The 21,820-nt window shown below is 45.3% G+C and overlaps 1 protein-coding gene across 2 annotated transcripts in view; it reads right to left on the reverse strand.

Annotated features, from left to right (window-relative positions):
• Window positions 1-14,482: 14,482 nt before the first annotated feature.
• The window catches only part of pou2f2b (POU class 2 homeobox 2b), a 38,783-nt gene continuing 31,445 nt past the window's right edge, over window positions 14,483-21,820 (reverse strand). Inside the window, exons 15-17 of one of the 2 annotated variants that reach the window (XM_076152729.1) lie at window positions 21,243-21,311; window positions 20,861-20,934; window positions 14,483-19,005 (exon numbers count right to left, since the gene is read on the reverse strand). In XM_076152729.1, coding sequence (XP_076008844.1) covers window positions 18,692-19,005; window positions 20,861-20,934; window positions 21,243-21,311 — 457 coding nt within the window. In that variant the 3' untranslated portion in view covers window positions 14,483-18,691. The remainder of the gene's footprint in view (window positions 19,006-20,860; window positions 20,935-21,242; window positions 21,312-21,820) is intronic. The other variant, XM_076152728.1, reaches the window with a different exon arrangement.

The raw sequence follows: 21,820 nt of genomic DNA on the forward strand, positions 1-21,820 counted from the left end.
TTCATTTCCTGTTTTATTTTGTAATCATCTCCCTTTATTTTTCCTGTTTCCTGTTACTTTACTTCCTGCCCTTTGTGTTCCTTGTCACTCATTGGTTTCACCTGTGTCTGTTTAGTTTCCCTTTGTGCCATGTTCCATGGTTCACCTGGTCCTCATTTCCTTGTGACTCCAATTGTATTCGTGCTCCTTGTTTTTCGTTGCCCCTTGCTCGCGCGTCTGTTTCGCGTCCGTACACAATTCCTCCAAGCTGAAAAATGTCCCAGTTCTTCCATGACCTGCATACACAGACATGTCACCTATTGAGCATGTTTGGGACTCTGCGGACAGGCACATGTGACAGCGTGTTCCAGTTTCTGTACCCCCAATACGCTGATATACCTTTGAACTCAATTACATCTTTGAAATTGACAACTGTTGCGTTTACATTTATGTTCAGTACATGGTGAATTATTCACACAGTGATATATGAACTTTAAGATTTCACTAAACATGTTCTTACAATTTCTTCCATTTATTATTTATTCCATTCGGTCAGAGGGCGGTAAAAGTAAAAAAACACCTTTTTTTAATGGTAACCAATAACATTTTTAGTGTACTTGTAACATTTGTGTCATTTCTGTTTTTGCCTTAGTTTGAGTTTTTACCATCATGCAAATTACATTTTACAGCAAAATACGAGGCTTTTGGCTAATTTGACTGTGGCTGCCTGCATCCTGTTCTTGAAGTGTTATCTAATTTCACTTTCTACCAGCTGAGGTGAAGCCAACCAACTGCATCTGACCTTTTTCAACACACCCACCCACACACTAACACACACACACACACAAGCTAATACGCACACATACGCACAATGACCCCAGTGTGTGTTCCACATGTATTGGTGTACGTGTTGTTTCCTTAGAGCTTTTCAAAGGTCTAGCCAAGTCTTATTGAAACTCTCTCACCCCATCGAATGTTAGTGGAGTGTGGGCCGGTGCTATGCCCAGACTTGCATCCTGTCACTTCAAACAGCGTGACGATCTGTTCCCTCGTGTGCCGCTGATATGAAGCCGTCATGTGTTATTGATAACTGCATGTGAGTGGGTGTGTGAGTGTCATACATGGGAGATAAAGTGCATCTCCTCTATTACCCTCTTTTACATTGACACCTGGAGCTCAGGATGGAGAGCTGCTATGTGTTTTTGTGTCTGTGTGTGTGCGCTTTTGACCAAATTGTTACATCAGCTATATACACCATTGCCCTCCCTTGTCAACAGGATAAGACAGCAGTAGTAAAACAAAGTAAACAAAGTCTCCTGACAGCGGCAATGTCCCCTTGGTGTGATTTACTAACAGGATTTCTCTTCCCTTCACTGGCTATTCTCTGACAGCTCAGGAAGCTCACTCTGCTCTGCCTGATAAGAGTGGGAGCAAAGGAATAACAGCGCCTCAATTGGGATGCCCGACGTTCACATTTGCGTATGCATCCAGGAAACGGACAATGTCATCCTGTCCCGTCTCCTCTGAGCAGGAAGACCACTGGGGAGACATGCGTGGCGTTTTCTCACGGATTTGACAATAGGACAATCAGCTGGGAAACGATCAGAGCCCCTTTCCTCTGTCTTGTCTGTCGCCGTCTCTCATGTGCCATCGCGTCGTTTGACATGTGTCTAACATTCTATCTATCATTTTCTCAATCTGTTACGTCTGCATTTCTTGTGGAGATGAAGAGCTCTTCAGCTTCCCCCGGGCTCTTTGCAAAGTGCGCAAAGAGGCTGGAGAGATGAGAGAGCACGAGGAGAAGAAATCAAAAAAGGAGGATGAGGCAAAGCTCTCGAGGGAGGAGAAAAACTGACAGTCAAATAAGAGTGATTCAGCGATTAAGTATAGGGTGGACAAATGGCTTCTGCTCTTTGATTTTTTTTCTGTGTGTGTGCGTGTGCCTGTGTGAGTGTTTGTGTGTCTTTGTGTACCCGTTTGCACAACAGTGTGAGTGCACTCTATTGTAAACCAAGCAGAGGAGATGACATTTACAGACAAATCTACTGCACAGTACATTCTGAACGCTGACAAACACAGTGCTTCACTCAACACCCTCCCTCCTCTTCCACCCGTGTACTCCTCCTCCTCCTCCTCCTCTTCCTCCTCCGTTGCTCTGGCTGTTTATCCACCTCTCTCATTTTCTCTCCCCCACTCTCCTTTACTCCCACTCTGAGTGTGTGGGGCACGGTGCTGTTGTCCTCCATCCCTCCGTCCATACATCCACCCAGCACACCCTCGCTCTGTCCCTCACACCTCTCCCTTCCCTCCTCCTGCTCCATCCTCTGCTACCTCTCATGCCCGCGTCTCCTTACGTCACACTCCTGGCTCGCTGTGATTCCTCAGGTCAGTACTTTTCAGCAAGCGCGCTGACATTCTGAAAGAGAATGTAACACGTGGAGAGTCACGTGGCCGTCGTCTGCTCTGCACGATCCAGATTTTTTCTTCCCGCTCAGAACTGTCAGTAGTTGAAAGATGTTTGTCCAGGTTTGATCATAATTAGGTGCCAATCAAAGTTTGTAAACACCCTTTTTTTAGCATTTGTAGTTATAAATGTCTGTAAAAACACAACAAATGGAAATACTATCAGAGATTACTGAAGTGAGATATGCTGTTTTTTTATTTAATTGGAACTTAATTAATTTCAATTAATTATTTAAAACCATGGTCAGTGTAACTAGGCACATGTAACAGCTCACACCTGGCAGCACAGCTTATGTGTGTATTTAAGGAGGCATAATTGGTTGACCTTTGCAGCTCACAGGTGTCTTTGATTAATGCTAAATAAACCTTGATAGGATCTGAGATTTGTTAATTATGTAGATAGGTATAGTATCAGGCATATTAACACTCTATTCATTAGTGTCATGGGAAGCTTATGTCTGCGAGAATGAGATGTACAAAACAATCACTAAGAGAAAATGTGTATAACGCTAGCATCCATTGTGAGGCACGGACACAAAGCTGTGGCGTCAATAGATCTACACACCATGTCTTAAAAACACTCCAAGCATTTCCTTATAGAGCATTTACCAGCAGAGACCGCACCACAATTGGCTATAAAACGTTTAATCATTTAATTATTTACAATTACCCCATTACTTGAGTTTCAATACAAAAGTGCTCAAATATGGCCGTTTTCAAACAGCATGGCCTTGTAGGACAAAGTGCGTTTCCCACCACTGAAGGGACATTTTTATTGTTTCATTTTTTAATTGTCACATGCTGAGCCGGGTCACTGAATTGACCCGGTTGGTCCTCTGCAAGGGAAAAAGATGATTGAATTTTAGAAGCTTTTTTTGTTTTGTTTTTGCCAGCCACAGAGCCGTCCTGACCTAGTGTGTGTATCTCCCAGCCCGCCCTTTTTATGCCCTCCATGCTTGGTGTGATCCTCTCCGTTCCTAATCAGACTGACAGACAGACGCTCTGCAGAGAAAGACAGAAAGAAAAGGGAGAGAGGATATTTTGTGACTGGAGTGTATGGGCATATGTGGGTGGGTGTGCGTGGGATCATTCTAACATATCACCCCACACACACACACACACACACACACACACACACACCCCTGCACTCCATTTACGTGTCTTAAATGATGAGTCAACCCAAGTTAAGATGAACCCTGTGTTAGAAAAATACATTTCCTTAGATAAAGCAGTCACGGTTTAGAAAGCCTGATGTTCAATCTTGAAGAATCTCAGACTACTCAGATTTTCAAAAGATGTCATGTGATGTAAGTGCATATCATGGCGTCTCATCAGCACTAATACATACACCAGTGTCTTTTGGTCTTGCCTCCACGACACAGATGGCTTGAGTCAGTCTAATTACCATGGACAATGGGTGTGGTAGCCCACTAACCAGTGCCACCACAGGTGGTGCGGCACACACAGGCACACACACACAAAATGCACACACATACAAAATGCATTCACACACATAAACTGATTTTAGCAACCAGTGGAAGCCAAGCAGGATTATGAAGAATTCCTGGACGGGGCGTCAAACAACCAGCAGAGGTGTAATGTGTACATAGAGTTTGTGGTGATTCATACCACTGATGACGTGCACACAGTCACACACACACACACACACACAGGCATACACGTGTATTTCTGCACACACTCCGTCTATCCTTAACTTTTTCCTCTTTTCCTTTCATTTATTATTTCCAAGAGCTGCAATTATATTTGAATTGATTTCTCAGAATTGATGTTACGCAATCAGCTTCAGAGGGCACCGTATGAAACTGCTGCATAACACATGCTCAGCTTCAGGAAAAAAAAGGTTAAATGTCTGATGCGACAGTCAAAGGAGAAGCGAGGATGGGTTGCTCCAGGCATTAAGGCTCAGAACAGACCGGATGAAAGAAAAGGCTGGCAGCAGAGGGGACAAGTGCAGTAGGGTGGCGGTTAATGTCCCCCCGTCCTCACCCTCCAGCCCTCAGTGTGAGAGAGGAAAAGAGAGCAAAGCTGTGGAGAATAAGGAGTGGGAGAGAGAGAGGGAGAGAGAGAGAGAATAAGGGAGTCAATGGGTTCTTTGTCATCAAAGAAGTTGTTTATATTCAAGCTTGCCAGTCCAACCGTCAGGAGACACAGCCAGACATCACTCTCTGGCTTTCTCTCTGTCTCTGTCCTTACATACCTTTCACAGGGGGTCTCATTTTGAACACTTTTTTTGTGTGTCTCGCAAAATGTATTCTATTCCTCCACGAAAAACAGTTTTTCAACGTGGAAAAACAAGAACGTCCCGCCATCTACCTCTGCTCTACACAGTTATCCTCTGTCCACATTCTCTCTCTCTCTCTCTTCCCCAGCTGGTATTCGCACATGAGTAATGGGATTACCACAGTAAGTGGTGCGGTGGAGGAGGGAAGGAAGGGAGCAGGGAGGGTGATGTCGGAGGACAAGTGGGGCAGAGGAAGAGGGGGGATCAGCGGGAGGGCCGAGATTGCAGCAAGAGGTCCACCTGGAAGAAGAAGAAGAAGAAGAAGAAGAAGAAGAAGAAGAAGAAGAAGACAAATCAGCATTCTGTTTTGATGGTGATAAACTCCAAATCTCTCCCCTGTTACTGTTACATTTGAAAAGTCCATTAAACACACCACACACAAGCTTGCACACACACATTAAGAAACGATGTGTTCATGTTCTGACTCCTTCACGACAGCAGCAAATTTGCAGCAATGATTTTTCAGGTTCAGGGCCACTTACAGAACCCATCGTGACTTACTATTTTCATCCGCAAGGCCCTAGACAGAAAAACCACACTCTCTTTCTCTTGGATTACCATGGCAATGAGGGAGCTATTCAAGAACAAAAAGCTCCTTTTGCGGTGGGTAAAGTATGGAAAAACCAAGCGGCTAGTGCCCATATGAAAGAGGGGTGGTGGGAGTTGGAAAGAGAGGGTAATGTGAGAGCGGGTGGAAGGCACAGAGAATGTGTGTTATATTAAACCAATGTCTGGCAGGGTGTCAAGTCTGTAATATATACAGAGAGTGAGGGAGAGAGAGAGAGAGAGAGAGGGGAAAAGGAGAAAGAGCAAAGGAAGGGAGATCAGTTCATTTACCTCCAGGGACGTGACATTGATGGACAGGGCCGTTGGGGGGAGGGGGGAGGAGGAGGGGGAGTGAGAGGAAGGGGGAGAAGGAAGAATGTAACCTGTTGAGATGAGGAGGATTTGCTGGAAGGAGAGAGGGTGAGGAACGTGAGCGAGGCGGAGAGGGGGAGGGAGGGGGGGGAGGGGGGAGGGTGTTACGGAAGGTGCGGGTGTCGGGCTGCAGAGGAGAGAGAGAGAGAGAGAGAGAGAGAGAGAGGGAGGTATGCCTGGCCCTGTGACAGTAGCTATATTGAGCGCAGCGTGTGTGTTGACACTGTCTCCTGTATCTCACCCAGGAACAAACTCTTCCTATTGGCACAGTACAGACACAGCACTCCCCCCCCCCCCCCCCCCGCCTCACCCATCACCCTCCTCCCCAGCATCACCCTTCACTTCTCGCTGCCCCTCGGTGACCAAAGCGCTCTCTCTCTCTCACCTCCATGCTCCATCTACCTCTCCGTCCACCTCCTCCATCCCCTTCTCTTCCTGAGCCACCACCTTCAGCCACCTGCCTCCACTCAGGGCGGCGGACTTGTTGGGTGAAGACTCTTTGCTTACTATTTCCCTATCAAATGAATTCAGTTATGCTTTATTTGCCTGTGTGTGATTTAGCCGGGGGAAAGGATACAAATCCCCATCGCCCCGTCTGGGTTGATTCCACCATAATCACCAGCGGACAATACGCTGTTCCCACGTATGCTATGGCTACTTAGCACATCAAGAAATGATTTCTCACAGTCCATTCATTTTTAAATAAATGACTAATTAGAAGCTTCTGATGAGAAAGAGCCTCATTGTCATTACACTAGCCTAGCAACAGTATTGCAACGTAAACAATAGGGAGTCAAACAGCACATAATGGGAACCTGAATAAGAGGTTCCCCAGCTCTGTATCAGCTTAATATGATTATTGGCTATTGTAGGAACTCGTCAAAGAGGTTTTCTGTTCGCCAGCACTGCCGTATAATGATCGTAATTATAAGATCCTGACTATCGGGGTGGACTGGAAAATGGCATTCTTCCCCTGTAGACTGTTGAGCCGAATGATAAGCACAAACATTATTATTATTACTATTACTATTACTATTACTATTACTACTACTATTACTATTATTATTATTATATTATTATTACTATTATTATAGAGCCCTGGGAAAATGGGTCAGATCCAGCCAAAGTCCCAGCTTTTCCTCCCTCTCTCATCCCCAATTAGCTATGGTCTCACCGGGCTAAGTCAGGGTCACGTCATATCCCCCCTCTTCAGCATTACAGCGACCCGGGCCTGGATCACCCAGAGGTGCTTGGCCAGCCGCCACCTAAGCCCCTCACAACCCACCCATGCCACATTCTCATGGCATACTGAGAATAGCCCTAAGCCCCGGACAGATGCCCCCCTTAGCCACATAACACCCAGAGGCTTGTTTCGAACATGGATTCACGTTAGTCAGGGAGGCCGTGGGATGCAGGCGCAGATGACGTCCGACTGTACATTCATCCTGCTGCTTCAGTCATATCTGGGGATATTATAAGAAGTGTTTCATTCAAACCAAAAACCCTTTACACACAATTTGTGACACATTCTGAGCAAGCACACAGGCTCCAACGCACACACACACACACTTCCCTCTCTTTCACCTCGAATACAATCCGACAGAATCCCTCCCTCCTCGGCCTGTGCTCCCGGCCCCTCATTCCCACCCTCCATCATCATCATCATCAGCTAGGCATGGAGACAGCAGGCTTGTAGGTGGTTCAGCTATGTGTCATGCATTACATGCCAGTGCAGGGGTGGAGGACTGACACAGAGCATGTGTTACACTTGCTCAGTTTGATGTGCTCTGCCCTCGCACAGGCACAACTGTGGGTGGCATAGCTATGTGTCATAATCATCATCATCATCCTCATCACCATCATCATCATCATGGCCGTCCTTTGCTTTGTCAGATTTCCCTTCATACGTTTGTGCCTGTATGTGTGCACGATTGTTGTGCGTTACTATACTGTGGGCTCCGTTGTGGAGGTGCCGTGTCGTGGGCTCATTCACAGTGTGGGTGCTGCTGTTATACACAAGCGCTGATTCATTTGTTTGACCCGTATGAGCCACTGTGTATTGTGATGTTTGATGGCTTTATATTGTGCGAGTCCTCAGCATAATTGTATGTAAGCTTTCATAATAATACAAAAGCTTTATTGAAGTTGTTCGCCAATGTGCGTCAAGCGTATAAAGACGCCGTAGGAAGTAACATGCAGAGAGGATCTAACAAGTGCTTCTGTTAAATAGGCAGCCCGTTTCCTTTTTCACACTGTGCAAGAGTTGCAATAGTTTTGCATACACAGCTGTTTGGGGTGAAAGCCTTAGTGGTTACTCAGGTGAAAGCACAAAGCTCCACACACTCAGTAGATGCAACTCTCGTGTCCTAAAATGTCTGCGCCTTATCTCTTAGTGGAGTCGACTGATTAAATGAAAATGGGTCACTGAGCTAATTAATTATAGATAAATATGATATCTATACATGCACTCAAAACGTTTTAATCATGTCTACAAAACCAATATCTCCACACATATGCCACATCTGAGCATTGTTTATAAACACAGATCTTCAGAAATTCTGGAGAACCCAAAACTGCTAAAGTAATTTGAAATTTAGACATTTAGAAATCAATGCGGTGTAATGTTACATCCGTAAAAACACAGAAAAGTCAAGCATCATGTGGGAAAATGAAGAGTTTGGCATTACTGTTGCACATTTCCTTCTCTTTTCCTCTACTCCTGTCCTCAGCCATACTCCAGATTAAAAGGTGCACGATATCTCTGGATACCAAACAACTTTGTAGTCACGCCAGCCTGGACTTTGCCAAGGTGCTCTGTGTGAAATCAGTGAGGAAAATGAAAATAATCCTCCTTAAGGCTGTGGAGAACAGTGGAGAGGAGGTGTGAGTGTTATGGAGGGTTTCTCTGGGCTGTGGGAGCTCTGGGCGATGTGTCATCCAAAGGGGGCGTATGGCATCCCTGCTGTGCCCACTCTCGCTGTGTGTGTGTGTGTGTGTGCGTGCGTGCATTTGTATGTGTTTGTGTGTATTCATGTATTTCTGAGTGTCTTTCCGATCCCACGGGAGTGTTGTTGTGAGGGAACAGAGGCACTCGTACTAAATGACTGTCACATCCTTATCGCTCTGATGTTAATTCCCATTGAGTGTGTGTAGCCTTTACTCAATCGTGGCATTCTATTGACAACGTGAGTGCAGAGGGAACTAGAGGGCACTCAGAGAACACACACCTCACCAATCCAGACTCTTTACGCAGACCTTTGAAGCCAGAGTGTAAAGACATTCATCGTGCAACTTTAAACAGTCATACTGATGACATCATCGTCTTCTAGATCTATATGAAATAGTTGTTTCTAGACATGTGATCACTGTCTGAGCGTCTACTTTCTTTCAGTTAGCCGGAGGGAAAGTGAAAAACAAATCGCATCATCTAAACAAACCTTTTTTCTGTTCCAGTTCTAGATACGACGCGCAGACACACACAGATAAAACACCACATGATCAGAGTTTATGAAAGAGAAGGTAACAGTCTGACTGCGACATGTTTCTGTGATGCTGATTACATCCTTTTAAAGCACGCCACGGCTTTGGCTCACGTTGAATAGCTGACAGGAAGTCAAAAGAAGGAAATGACTAAATGAAAGCTCAGGCCTGGCTTGTTAGGTTGTAATACTTGCTTCACAAACTAGTTTCATTGTTTTTCTGTATTTAACCACACCTTGGATTAACGCACAACAATGTACCTGGCACGACAAGGCCAGATCCAGCTTCTGTTCTATGATCACTGTGAATAGAATGGAAGAACACTGATCCAGGGCCAAATCTCTTGATTGGTTGTTGACAACATTTCTGAACCTGTTGAAAAAAGGTGAAATAAGGAGTCGTGCCAACCAACACATCTTATAGAAAGACACAGATGCCATCTTTGTCTTTGCCTGAGACAAACTGTGGAGAAGTCAGAATGCTGCTTTCGTTTTGATAACACATATTTGCCTATATGAGCTAAAAGGAAGTTGAAACTGTAAAGCTCTAAATTACAGAACAAGCCGCAGTCAAACTGAAGGCACTAATGCAACGCGTCTTACAGGCATTAGAATAAGGTAATCCTCACGTCATTCAGTCATTCTGCCTCCGGCTCTCGCAGAGGGCAGCAGGTCGGCGGGTGAGGCAACAGTAGCTCTCACTGACACACATACTCTAACACAGATACACACAATGAAACACACACACACACCACTGTTCAGGGAAGGAAACCAGATCTGTCTAGTGGCACTTCACCACTGGCACTGTCTCGCACTGGCACCAATAACACACATGCATGCACGGACACACACGCACACACACAAGCACGCGCACACACACCCTGGCAGCATTCCTGGTTGAAGTGACAGCTGGCATTCTGTCTTACCGTACCACTGGCATACTGGGGCCCTGTTCCTTATCAAGTTTACCTTTACTGGTGAACTTCCAAACCCAGTAGAATTACTACTGTGTCAACTGACTCCTCACCTAACCAGATATGTGGCTCTCCAGTTACCATCTTCATCACCACGGTCTGCTTTTCCAGTCATGGAGAGTGACTTTATTGGTGTCATTTGTCATTTATTAGCTTAACAATGGCACGCTGAGGGTCACGATGCCCATCAGTGCTGCAATAACAAATGTGTTCCTTCCTATGATCCATTACATAGGGACACCATTTACAGAATGGAGACTTCAAGCAACACAATTAAGTGCATAGATAAAAAAACAGTCATAGGGATTCTGTGGTGTAATAATTATTTGCAAAGCTTCATTTAGTAAGATAAAGTGAACTTCCCTCAAAACTTCATTGCAATCAACGCAAATATGATATTTAGGAAAAGTATAAAACGATCAATAAATCTATTTCCTTTATTAATGTGACAAACAGCAACAGAGATCTACCCTGGTGATAGGATCACATGCTCACCACCGTGGTGCGTGACTCAGCTCAGAGGTGGGTGTCTGAAAGCTGTCACACTTACACACTCCAGCATCCTACCTAATCATCCACCTACTGCGCTACACAGCAGGGGGAGAAGGAGAGAGAGAGAGAGGGGGAGACAGACTGAAGGAGAGGGAGTTAACAAAGGAAGGTGAGGAGCCAAGAGAAGAGAAGGGCGAGAGAAGGAGTGAGACAAACAAAGCAACGAGACGGTCATACAGAGAGACAAACACACACGTCGAGTCAGAGACAGAGGAGTGTTGGTGGGAAAGAATGAGCAGATGCCTCGGCGAAGAGAAAGTAGATGGAAGGAGGAGAGAGAGAGAGAGAGAGAGAGAGAGAGAGAGAGAGAGAGAGAGAGAGAGAGAGAGAGAGAGAGAGAGAGAAGAGAGAGAGAGAGAGAGAGAGATGATCTGACATCCCCATCAAGTGTGTGTTGGGTGAGAACTTGAAGAACTTAAACCATTTCAGGCGCTAATCTAAACCAACAACGTGTACGTAAACACGCTGTGATGATGTGAGGAGAGCTGAATGTAGCGATATTCTAGTTTATATCGCCCTCTCCTGGCCAGAAAGCAGAATAACAAGTTGAATCACATTTCAGGGTTTGGAGCTCTTTGAGACGAGACAAACTATAAAAACAGGAAATACTTCCATTACATATAAACTTCTTTCGTTTCTTTTTGAATCACATAAAAAGTAAATAACTTTTTACAAAAACAATTATCCGGAGTAAAACTGATGCATTATTATGCTTTTGCTACATTGAAATCATTAATAATTACAAATACCTGAAATTGTAGATTTTCCTCACGTCCTGTGAACAATCAAACAGCAAATCAAACATTAGCATCGCTGCTTCCACAAAAACAAAAATAGAAGATTTATCCATGAAACTATTCTGAATATCAAACACACATACAGAGGCGTATAGTTTTCTTGAACGTACCTTTAAATGTACACAACCACTGGCAAGGGGAAACTTCTGACATTTCCCAGTCGCTCCAGTCTTCTCTGCCCAGTTTGCAGACACTCTGATCGCTCACAGAGGAGATTCATTGATTTATTTCATGGAAAACTGCACTGTGGGGAACAATGTGCCAGCTGGAGCAGCTTGTTTTGTTTCCAGGGTCACCGGTTTTATTCCTGCTTACAGGAATGGATGATCCTCTGGATGTCAAATGATCCTACGCGGCTGGATTTCCGTCTTTGTTTGGCCTGCCGTGCCAGATGCCTCTGAAGGACAGACTCACTGCCAAACGTCCCAGACTGCCAAACACCTCAGACACTAAAAATAAACCCGTAACAGGATGTAAAAACTCCCAACAACAAACAATCCAACATCAAAACAATAAATATGAAGTTGACAAATCATAAAATCTTGTCTCTTATCTTTTGAATCAACCACATTACCTGCAGGCATGCTTTGATGCAGTAAATGTTGTTACTTCTAACATTGTGCAGTTGTAAAGTACAGTTCTAGTGACTGATGTGCTTTGTGAGCGTCTGCCTCTGTCTATAGGACGGAGGACACAGTTTGACAGAAGCAGACACCAGTCGGGGCTCATCTGTACAGTTTTTGTCTCCTGTTTTATTTGGATGAATGAAACACTTTCAGTTACAAAAATGACTTAAAATGAACAACACTGTACAATGAACAAGCAGTTATTTTTCTTTTTTTCTTTTTTGGTTTTTAAGATAAATACACTAAAAGGCTAACTTGCTACCACAAGGGGGGGGGGACAGAAAGGGGGAGGGAGGGTGAAGGGATGGAGGGGTGGAGGGAGGGAGGGGGGCGGGGGGGGGGGGGCGAGACTGCTCACAGGTTGGAAGACACAAAGGGGGGAATAATGGTGAGACGACTGGACCTGCACACGCACACACACCCACACACACACTCACACCAGGCTGTCGTGACAGGGGGAATTAGCCGTGTGTACTGGAAGTTGGCAAACAATACATTACAGTTGACAGTACAGATCATGTGTGGCGGCTTGTTGTCCCAAGAACAAGGAATCTTTTTGTCTTTTTTCCACAAACTGCTGCAGCGCACCACACCCACCACTCTTCCCAGCAGCCCACACACACACACACACACACCCACAGGTAGAGATAAACGTGTGTAAATCCCTCCCTCTTCAACCGCTCACACTGAAAGAAAAACACTGCCAGAGAGAATTTATAACTTCCAGGAAAAAACGGCTTGTCAATGTTTGACTGTCTCTCTTTCACACACACACACACACACACACGCACGCACGCACGCACGCACGCACGCACGCACGCACGCACGCACGCACGCACACACACACACACACACACACACACACACACACACACACACACACACACACACACACACACACACACACAGGTGCAAGGGTCAGACAGGTAGATGGTAAGGACCAGACATTGGGGTAAACCAAATGGAGGGGAGGGGGGGGGGAGTGATGGGAGTTAAACAGTACTCTGGCAGCACGAGCAGAAAGGACAAAAACTTAAGAAGGATCAGAACAGCTACAGAGATACCAAGAGAAACTTCATTATCATCATCACCATCATCATCATCGTTGTTGTCATCATCATCATCATCATGATCATCATAATTACGAGAAGCTTAAGGTTATTTTTCCAATGACAAATACTTAAAAATATACATTTCATCATCATCTTAATTATCATTATTATTATTTCCCTTTGGATAGCTGAGGTTAATGCTTCACAGACCAGGTTGGCTAGGCGACGCGGGAGCGAGAGAGCAGACGGGCGAGGGAAAGAGAGGGAGACAGAGGAGAGAGGGGGGGGGGGGGAGGAGGTGGGTGTGCAGTGGAGGGATGGTGTTGAAGAAGAAGGTCAAGGAAGAGAGCTCTTTGGTTTTATTCTTTAACATCTGACTCGCTTTGCAGTGTTGCTCGAGAACCTGGGGATTAAAGCTGTATTGTAAAAGAGAGAGAGAGGGGTGAGAGAGGGAGGAGGGAAGGTGGATGTGTGGAGGAAAGGGAGCCGGAGGAAGAAGAAGAGGCAGCACAGTTTTGCTCCCCGCGTCATCACTTGTTGCATTTTGCTACTCTGAGTTTGTAGAAAGTCGAGAATGAAGACAAATACAGGTTAAGTCTTAAGGGTTTTAGGGAGCGTGTGCATAGTGCCAGATCCTACGGCAGGGCATTGACTTTGGTATCATTCTCTAAGGGGGTATCCCTAACCGAGGGATCTGACACTTTACACCCGATCCCTCAGACCCTGAAGCTCACTAGCAGAAGTGACGCAGAGAGCAAATCAAGAGTAAGGACAGTTTGACCGCACGCCTCCCCCCTCCAACGTCCACTTTCTCAACACTCATCGAGTCGTGAGAAGTGTTCTGGATGCGTCACCTAGCAACCTGGGTCTCAGCCGTTTCCCGGTTACCTGCCTCACAGCGCCCCCTGACAGCGCATGCGCGTCAAGCTGGTCAGCGTGTTCGCTCACAGGAAGCCCGCTGTAAGGGTCCAGGTGTGAGGAGACGGCTGTGTTCAAAGCTCAACACAGACAGCGGGGGGGTGTTTTCCAGGGGGGGACAAGGCGTGTGTGTATGTGTGTGTGTGTGACAGTGTGTGTGTAGATAGGAGCACGAACCAATAAGGCTGTCTGACCTAATATGGCACCTATTGTGTTCAAGTGTATTCTCATTTCTGGTCAGTTACTCCTTTGATCAATATTTGCTTTGACTCAGCTCCTTTTCACACACACCAAGACACACACCCTGGCCCCATACCCTGATCCCCACTTGAACCCCGCGTTTTAAAGCATTCATCTATTTGGTTTATCATCAAAGAATATGAGGTATATGATGAACTATCTCTCTTTTACATCCTACAGTGGATGAAGAAAACAGTGACACCAACTTATAGAAAAGTGGAACAGAAAGAGACGCAGAAAAGCAGGAAAGAGACAAAGCGGGAAGTCGGAGGGCGAATTACGATTCAGAATCCCAAATCGCCCTCTTTCCCTCGACTCCTTCTCTCCTTCTATCCTATCAAAAACTCAAACCTTTGCCCCAGTTGATCCTCTCACTCTTTGTGTTTTTTTGGTTGTGAGGCTGTAAAGCTTTAGGCCTGTGTGTGTGTGAGTGTGTGTTCTCCCCCCGTGGAGAAAGTTTCAGAGTGCAGGACCTGGGAGAACATTTCAGCAGGAATAAACGGCATTTACGCTGCCCCGTGTGGAAACGGAATTGCACCTTTTCTGTCTATTCTTAGTCTCGTTATCGGGAGACGCGGAACAACATCAATTTCACATTTATTCTGTTCTGTCTTGCCTGCTATAGATGTAATCAAAAGGTGTTCATCCATGCGGTGCTGCCCTGTCGCCCAGCCCAGACCCCACCCACCCACTCAGCCCCACCCTGTGAGATCAGAGACCCTGCAGTCATTTGCGTCTCCTGCAGGACTGTTTGGTTGCATTTGTGGTATTATTTGGTTTTTGAAGGCATAAAGAAACTCAGCAGGGGGGGGGCCACACAAAAAAAATTCAAAAAAAACTAAAAAAAAAAGGTAGAACAACATTATATAACATCTGAGTGAAAAAGCACCTCTAGAAATAAATAAACAAATAAATAGCAAGAAAGCTAATCAACCAAGCAACCCTGAATAAATAGAACAATCAAACTAAATCATCTCAATATGGGAAATAAAAAAGTCCAAAGAGAGATAGTTAAAATTTTTGGTCTAAAATCAAGTCATTATCATCAATGTTTTTAGGATCTTTTTCTCAAAGTATTTTTTGTAATTTTTTTCTTTTAATACATTAGCAATAAGTAAGCAGTAGAACATAGATCTTTTTTTCTACAAAAATCTATAGAAGCACTAACAGATACATTCCGTCTAAGCGTCAATGTGTCGCAGGTTTGACCTTTGAGGTTCAAACCCGCAACCTCTACGTTTGGTTTTGGTGAGCGATTCTTTCTTGTGTTCCACTGTTTTTTCCTCCCCTGGTGTGGATCAAACCAAATATTCTTTGGATACATTTGAGCCCAAACGCTCCGCCGTCAAACCTGCTCGAGGGTCGATCCGTGTGTGTCTGTGTGTGTGTGTGTACGTGTGTGATCCTGTATCTAGGAAGTGTGTGTCTCCAGGGTTCGAACCCGTGACGGGACACATCAGATCTTACTGGCTTTTCTTTTTTTTTGTAAACACTTCCGTCTACAGGAGGACGCACAGATGAACCTCAGACAGATTTGACCCCTACCCGTCCGTCCCTTTGCCCTCCTGCTGTGAGAGACATTACATCATCCCTTTACCTTCCGCTCTTACTTACTGTTTTTGGTTTTGCGTCAGTATTTGGTTTTCTGGCGTTTTTTTAAGGTTTTGCGTTTCAACTCTTGTTTTTGGCTTTTTGTGTGTCTTTGTTTTTTTTCTCACTTTCTGCCAAGACAGTCTGTTTCTTTATCTAATAAAAATCTGGAAGCTAAATTTTCACAGTATTTTTTCCAACCACCTGATAAAAATCTCTAGCACGACTACGAAAAAAATAAGGAGCTCTCGTAGTAAGTAAGCGAGTACGTTATTCCAAATGAGTATAAGCACTAAAGTACAGTACATAAAACAGCATCAAGAGACACAGCAGAGAGAAAACAATCAGAACCAAACAACAGAAAAATAAAAACAGATTTTAGAAGATTCAGTTCAGTGAGGTCATTTGCGTTTAGCTCCATCCAGGACCAGAGAGCTGAAGCCGGCGAGAGGAGCGGAGGGACTGTCTGTCTGTCTGTCTGTCCGTCCTCCTGGCTGTCTGTCTCTCCGCCTGCCCGTCTCACCATCTAGCCATGCTACAGGTTTAGGTGGCGGGCCGAATGCGAACAGACAGACAGGCAGACACACAAGACGAGACAAGACAGACGAGGCAGCGAGATAGAAGGACGCTTGTCTCCTTCCAGCACCTGCGCTTTGTCCTCCTGTCCTTCTGTCCTCCTCCCTCCAGCCATCATTTGGTTAAGATTTCTTTTTGGTTTGCTTCTGTCATTCCTTGGGTTTGTTTGTTTGTTTTTTTGGTTTGGGTTTATTTTTGGTATCCTCTTACAAAAGTGTGACGCCTGCTCCGTCCGCTTCACTACAGTGTGTCCCTCCTCTGTCCTGTCCCAGCGTATACGCCCTGTTTTGTCCCTCCCCGCGGGGGCTCGGAGTAAAGGATCAGTTCCCTTATAAAGCTTCCCCCCGTCGGGTGGGTTTGAGAAGGGCCGAGCGGAGGGAGATTACACACACAGGCGGGCGGGGGGCGGGAGGAGGAGGGGAGGGGTCATATGGAAGAGTCCAGTCCTGTTCCCCCTACACCCCTTCCCCTACCTCCACCCCCCCATACACACACACCCTGGCGTCTTTATCGTGTTCGTACGCCTTCGGCCGACTCGCAGCCTTTGAGAACGCTTTGGTTTTCCATTGAGAGTTAATGGCAGTCTGAAGGTGGGAAATGGCAGCGGGAATGTTTGATCGATGGGAGTGAGGATGGAAACAAACACGTATCAGTAAACACGTCTAGACAGACAGGTGTCGGGGCGTGGAGGCTGATTGATGAGTCGGGGGTGAGAGCCACCTGTGACTAAAGCGGCTTTATTGACTTATTTCGCCTTCAATCTCCAATCGAAGCTTTATTTCATACTTTCAAATCTATTAACGGTGTGCAGTTGTGCGGGTCGTGTTCGTTTAGCCGCGCTTTGATAACGGGGGCCATTTTAAGAGCGAGGGAAGAGTTCTGACGGCACATTTAGGGTCTTAATAACCTCACACACTCACACACACCTTGAAATTGACTGGCAGCGTCGGTGGTTAATTCAATTTTCTGCTTTTTTTGTATTCCGGCTGACATTCGCCGTTTCTGTCGAATAGTCACAAACACGAGATGTGGCTTTGTACGATGAAAATAGTGATGATGATGATGATGATGATGATGATGATGACTGTGATGATGATGATGATGATGCGAGCTAACACTGAAATAGCTGCGACAATAAATACAGGCGGGGTCGTGTGATGAATGAGCGAATAAATAATGAGAGAAAAACCGTCAAACGATACTTTTCTGTCATTTTTGTGTAAAATAAAGAAATAAAGGTACAGAATATCACAAACCTCTGAACCCAACAAGGAGAGAGAGAGAGAAGCTATTTTACACTCTTGGAACCAGAGGTAGAGATCAAACACTCATACTTTACAAAATGAAGCAAAAACATCGAGCAAGACAACATATGGGAGATGCATGAGACAGGATGGGTCAATGGCCAGATGGGTTGTGTGTTAATGTATGTGTGTGTGTGTGTGTGTGTGTGTGTGTGTATAGCAGTACAGTCCTGGTCCTGGATAGCTTCAGTATTTACACGTCCTTTGAATAAAGCTTTTCTCTCCGTATTTTTGGTTTTTGGTATTTGGGATTTTGGTATGGTTGTCGTTTTTTTTGTCATTGTGTATTCCTCCTCCTCCTCCTCCTTCCTCCTCCTCTTCCTCATCCTCCTCCTTCTCAGGTAAATTTTTGGTTTAAACTCGTCCTCTCCCCCACTCCTCTTCCTTCAGACCCGCAGCTTTTCGAGAAAATAAAAAGAGAAAAAGGAGGACAGACGTGAAGACGCTCCTCGTCTCCGCGCGTCTTCTCGTCCTTGCCATCGTTCCCTCGTCACATAGTAAAGTTATCTTTTGTCATTTTTGGTTTATGCACTTCGACATGCACCTCTGCTCTCTCTTCTATCTCCTCGTAAATGAGTCATTGGTTTGAGTGGAGAGGTGCCATGTCGACATCACGTGTTGTTGACAAAAAAAGGTCCCACGTTGCTTCTTCTCCGTCTGTTTGGATAGATAAAGATTTTTGGTTTAATCTTCCCCTCCCCCTCCCTTCTCCCCTCTTTCACGTCTTTCCCTCCCTCTCTCCTCTTTCATTCTGTGTATTTTTGGCATCGAAAGGCTCGGAGAGAGGGAGCGAGAGAGGGCCATTGCGAAAGAAAATAACGGAAGAAGAGCGCAAGAGAGAGAGAAAGAGATAGCTTTGGTGTGAAAGGCGAGGTTCTAGTTTCCTCCTCCCTCCTCCTTTCTGATTGGCCCTTGGTGTGGTCACTCAATCTTGGCCCCGCCCAGAGAGGGCGGGCTGTGTGCCATTTCGCTGGAGGAGCAGGAGGAGGCGGGGCTGGAGCAGGGGGACGGGGAGCAGGGGGTGGGGCTGATGCTGCTGGCCGAGGGGAAGGGCGAGGCTTTGGCTACGGCGGCGCTGATCAGTCCGGCGCTGGGATTCTGGCCCATGTGGAGCAGGGCCGGGTGGTTGAGGAAGAGGGAGGAGGGAAGGCCTTGGCCCCCAGAGGCCCCCAGCATCACTTTGCTGCCCCCCTCAAGACTGGAAAGAGGCAGCTGGCCACCACTGGCTGCTAGGGCTGCAGGACAAACGGAGAGAGGAGATAAACAACCAGGAAACAAATTAAAGGAACATTCCACCCTTCTTACAGTGTCAACCCTCTATTAGTGATGCTGAATGAGACTGAAGAAGCTGTTGTGTGTTCCGTCAACCCGACAAATAGGGTTTTGTGATGGAGAAGTGTTAAATAATCCAGAATCAGAGCAGCAACAGGTCAGCTGACACGAGTGCTTTGTTGTCACGGAAACAAATTGCACCATTAGCTGTTTTTTTCCTCTTTCTGCTCACACAAATGCTCGGTGCAGCACTTTTTTTTTCCCACACACAAAATGCTGCGTTTAATCTGCCATTTTGTAGGAACAGCAAAACAGCTAAAGTTCTCCCCCAGCTGAGAGAAAGTCAAAGGTCGCTGTGTTACTGAAGCACCAGTCCGTGGGGCTGTGGCCAATTAGTGCTGCTTTGGTGCTGGAACGCTTCTCTCAGCGCTTTGGGAAGATTCGAGGAATGTTGAGCATCAAATCAGACCAAAGTGGCGATATGGGGCAATATAGAGATATGTTGACCAAATGAGTTAGAAACGAGAATTAGGCTCAAGTCCAGTCATGTTAAAGTCCATTACAGCTCTAAACACAACATAAAACAAAACAAAACACTAAGATCATCACCAATAGCTGATTTCAAACTGTTTCGAAAGTATTTTAGGGTGGATTTTCCTTAAGTATTGAACATGCGTGACTAAATGATGAAATGAGGAGGCAAATGAGACACACACACACACACAAACAAACACACACACGTGCACACACAGATGGGATGGATTCATGGATCTGACTGTGATCTAGAGGCGTCGAGAGAGAAGAGATTTCATCTTATTATTCTGTGTTTCTTTGCACTGATGATGAGCAGCACGGGAGCTTATTCATCCGTGTCTCCACTCAGTGCTGCTGCCGTCTGATTCACCTGCCATGCATAACTTCATTACTCATCATCGCACTTCTCTTTTTAACCCCCCAGTCTCACGCTGCAATGTCTGATTCCATTTCCTCTGGTCAGTGTGGAACGACTTTGCATTTCCATTTTGTAATTCTTCTTCTTCTGGACTAAGGTGTAGGCAGGAGTGCAGAGTTAGAGAATGTGTGTGAGTGTGTGTACAGGGATGTGTTTACGTGAGATGTGTGCGAGGGAAGTAAAGTATATGCATATCTGTTATTTTCAAGTCATAATGATATATATAAAATATTTTATGTTCAATTTAGTTGAATTTTATGCTTTTGGGTCAGTTTAGACTATAAAGGAAGGAAAAGAAAAAAATAGGAAATAAGGAAGTAAGGAAACAAGAAAGTGCAGAAGGTAAGGGAGGATGTGAGGGAAGCAAACAATGAAGTTTATAAGGAAGGAAATACAGAAGAAAAGAAGCAAGGGGATGAAGGAAGAACTGAAGGAAAGGAAGGAAAGGGAAAAAAGAGGGAAGGAAAAATAAGGATGGAAGGAAAGAAGGATACAACATGGGGAGCAGGAAGGACGGAAGGAAGAAAGTATATCGGCATTGTACATTAGAAAAGGGCAGATAGAAGGAAGGAAGGAAGAAAATGAGGGAACAAAGAAAATGAGGAGGGGAAGAAAGGAGAGAAAGAGAAAAGCAGGAAGTATGAAAAAATGAAATATATGCCTCTGAAATGTACCTAAGTACTTCGTAAAGTACTCATGTCCAGTACCTAAGTTAGTGTTCTGCACACCTCCAGCCTGGCCTTGACCACCAGCTCATATTGTGCTCATTATGTCATCGCCTGCATCTTTACTCCCTCTCTCTATTCCCTTCATGCTTCTCTATCCTTCTATCTCTCTCTCTCTCTCTCTTCCTCTATCACACACACCTTGGATAGTGGCCAGGAGATTGTTACCGAGGAGAGCTTGGTTCATCCCTGTGTTAACTCCCATCACAGTGTTCCTGTTGTGTCACACACACGCGCACACACACACACACACACACACCCCGCCACACGTGCAGGCATAGAGCAGCGCAGACAGGCAGAGGAGAAAAGGGTGAGAGAGAAGCAGGTTTAGCAGCAAGGACGAGCAGAGGGTAAATTCATCCCTGTTTCATGTTAAAGAAGGAGGAGAGAAGCTGAGAGAGAGAAGCAGAAACATCCTGAAAATGTCAATGTTCAATATCAAAACTCTTATCTAACTCTTCCATTCTACACATTTACATGTATGACCTGGTATCACAACAACATGTCTCTGTGCCGTATTCACCTCAAGTTTGCAGCGAAATCGGTGATGTAGTTTGACACGTCACCGTTCTTTTTACCCATACGCCATAAGCTGTGAACACAAGAAACACACACACATACACACACACACACAAACACAAAGACACAGCGTTAGAATGCATTGCTGCTCTGGGAGTGGGAGCAGTGGCGCCCAATGGCATTTTGGGAAATTAGCGTCTGCGTGTGTAAACAATCTGTGTGTGTGTGTGTGTGTGTGCGTGTGTGTGTGTGTGTGTGTGTGTGTGTGTGCATTAACCACAAACTGCAGGTGAACTGAGCATAGTGCAGTGCCGAATCCTTTGTGATTATGCAAATGTGTGGCTGTGTGTGTGTCTGTGTGTGAGGTCAACGTGTTTTGCCTTTATGTCTGTATGGAATTGTGGTGAGTTAAACTACGGAATGTCACAATATCCGGCTGCTGGGTTGTAAATGTGGTTTGGATTCTTCACTATTTTAAATTCCATAAATGGGAACAAAATGAGACCTAAACAGTTAAACTATAATATTTTAGAGGTAGAACTCATAAGGGTCCACAGTGTTTTGAAGTGATTTGAATGAAAA

This window comes from Genypterus blacodes, unplaced genomic scaffold (genome assembly GCF_046128005.1).
Source record: "Genypterus blacodes isolate CSIRO-AG114 ecotype Tasmania unplaced genomic scaffold, CSIRO-AGI_Gbla_v1 ptg000057l_1, whole genome shotgun sequence".
Taxonomy (NCBI): domain Eukaryota; kingdom Metazoa; phylum Chordata; class Actinopteri; order Ophidiiformes; family Ophidiidae; genus Genypterus; species Genypterus blacodes.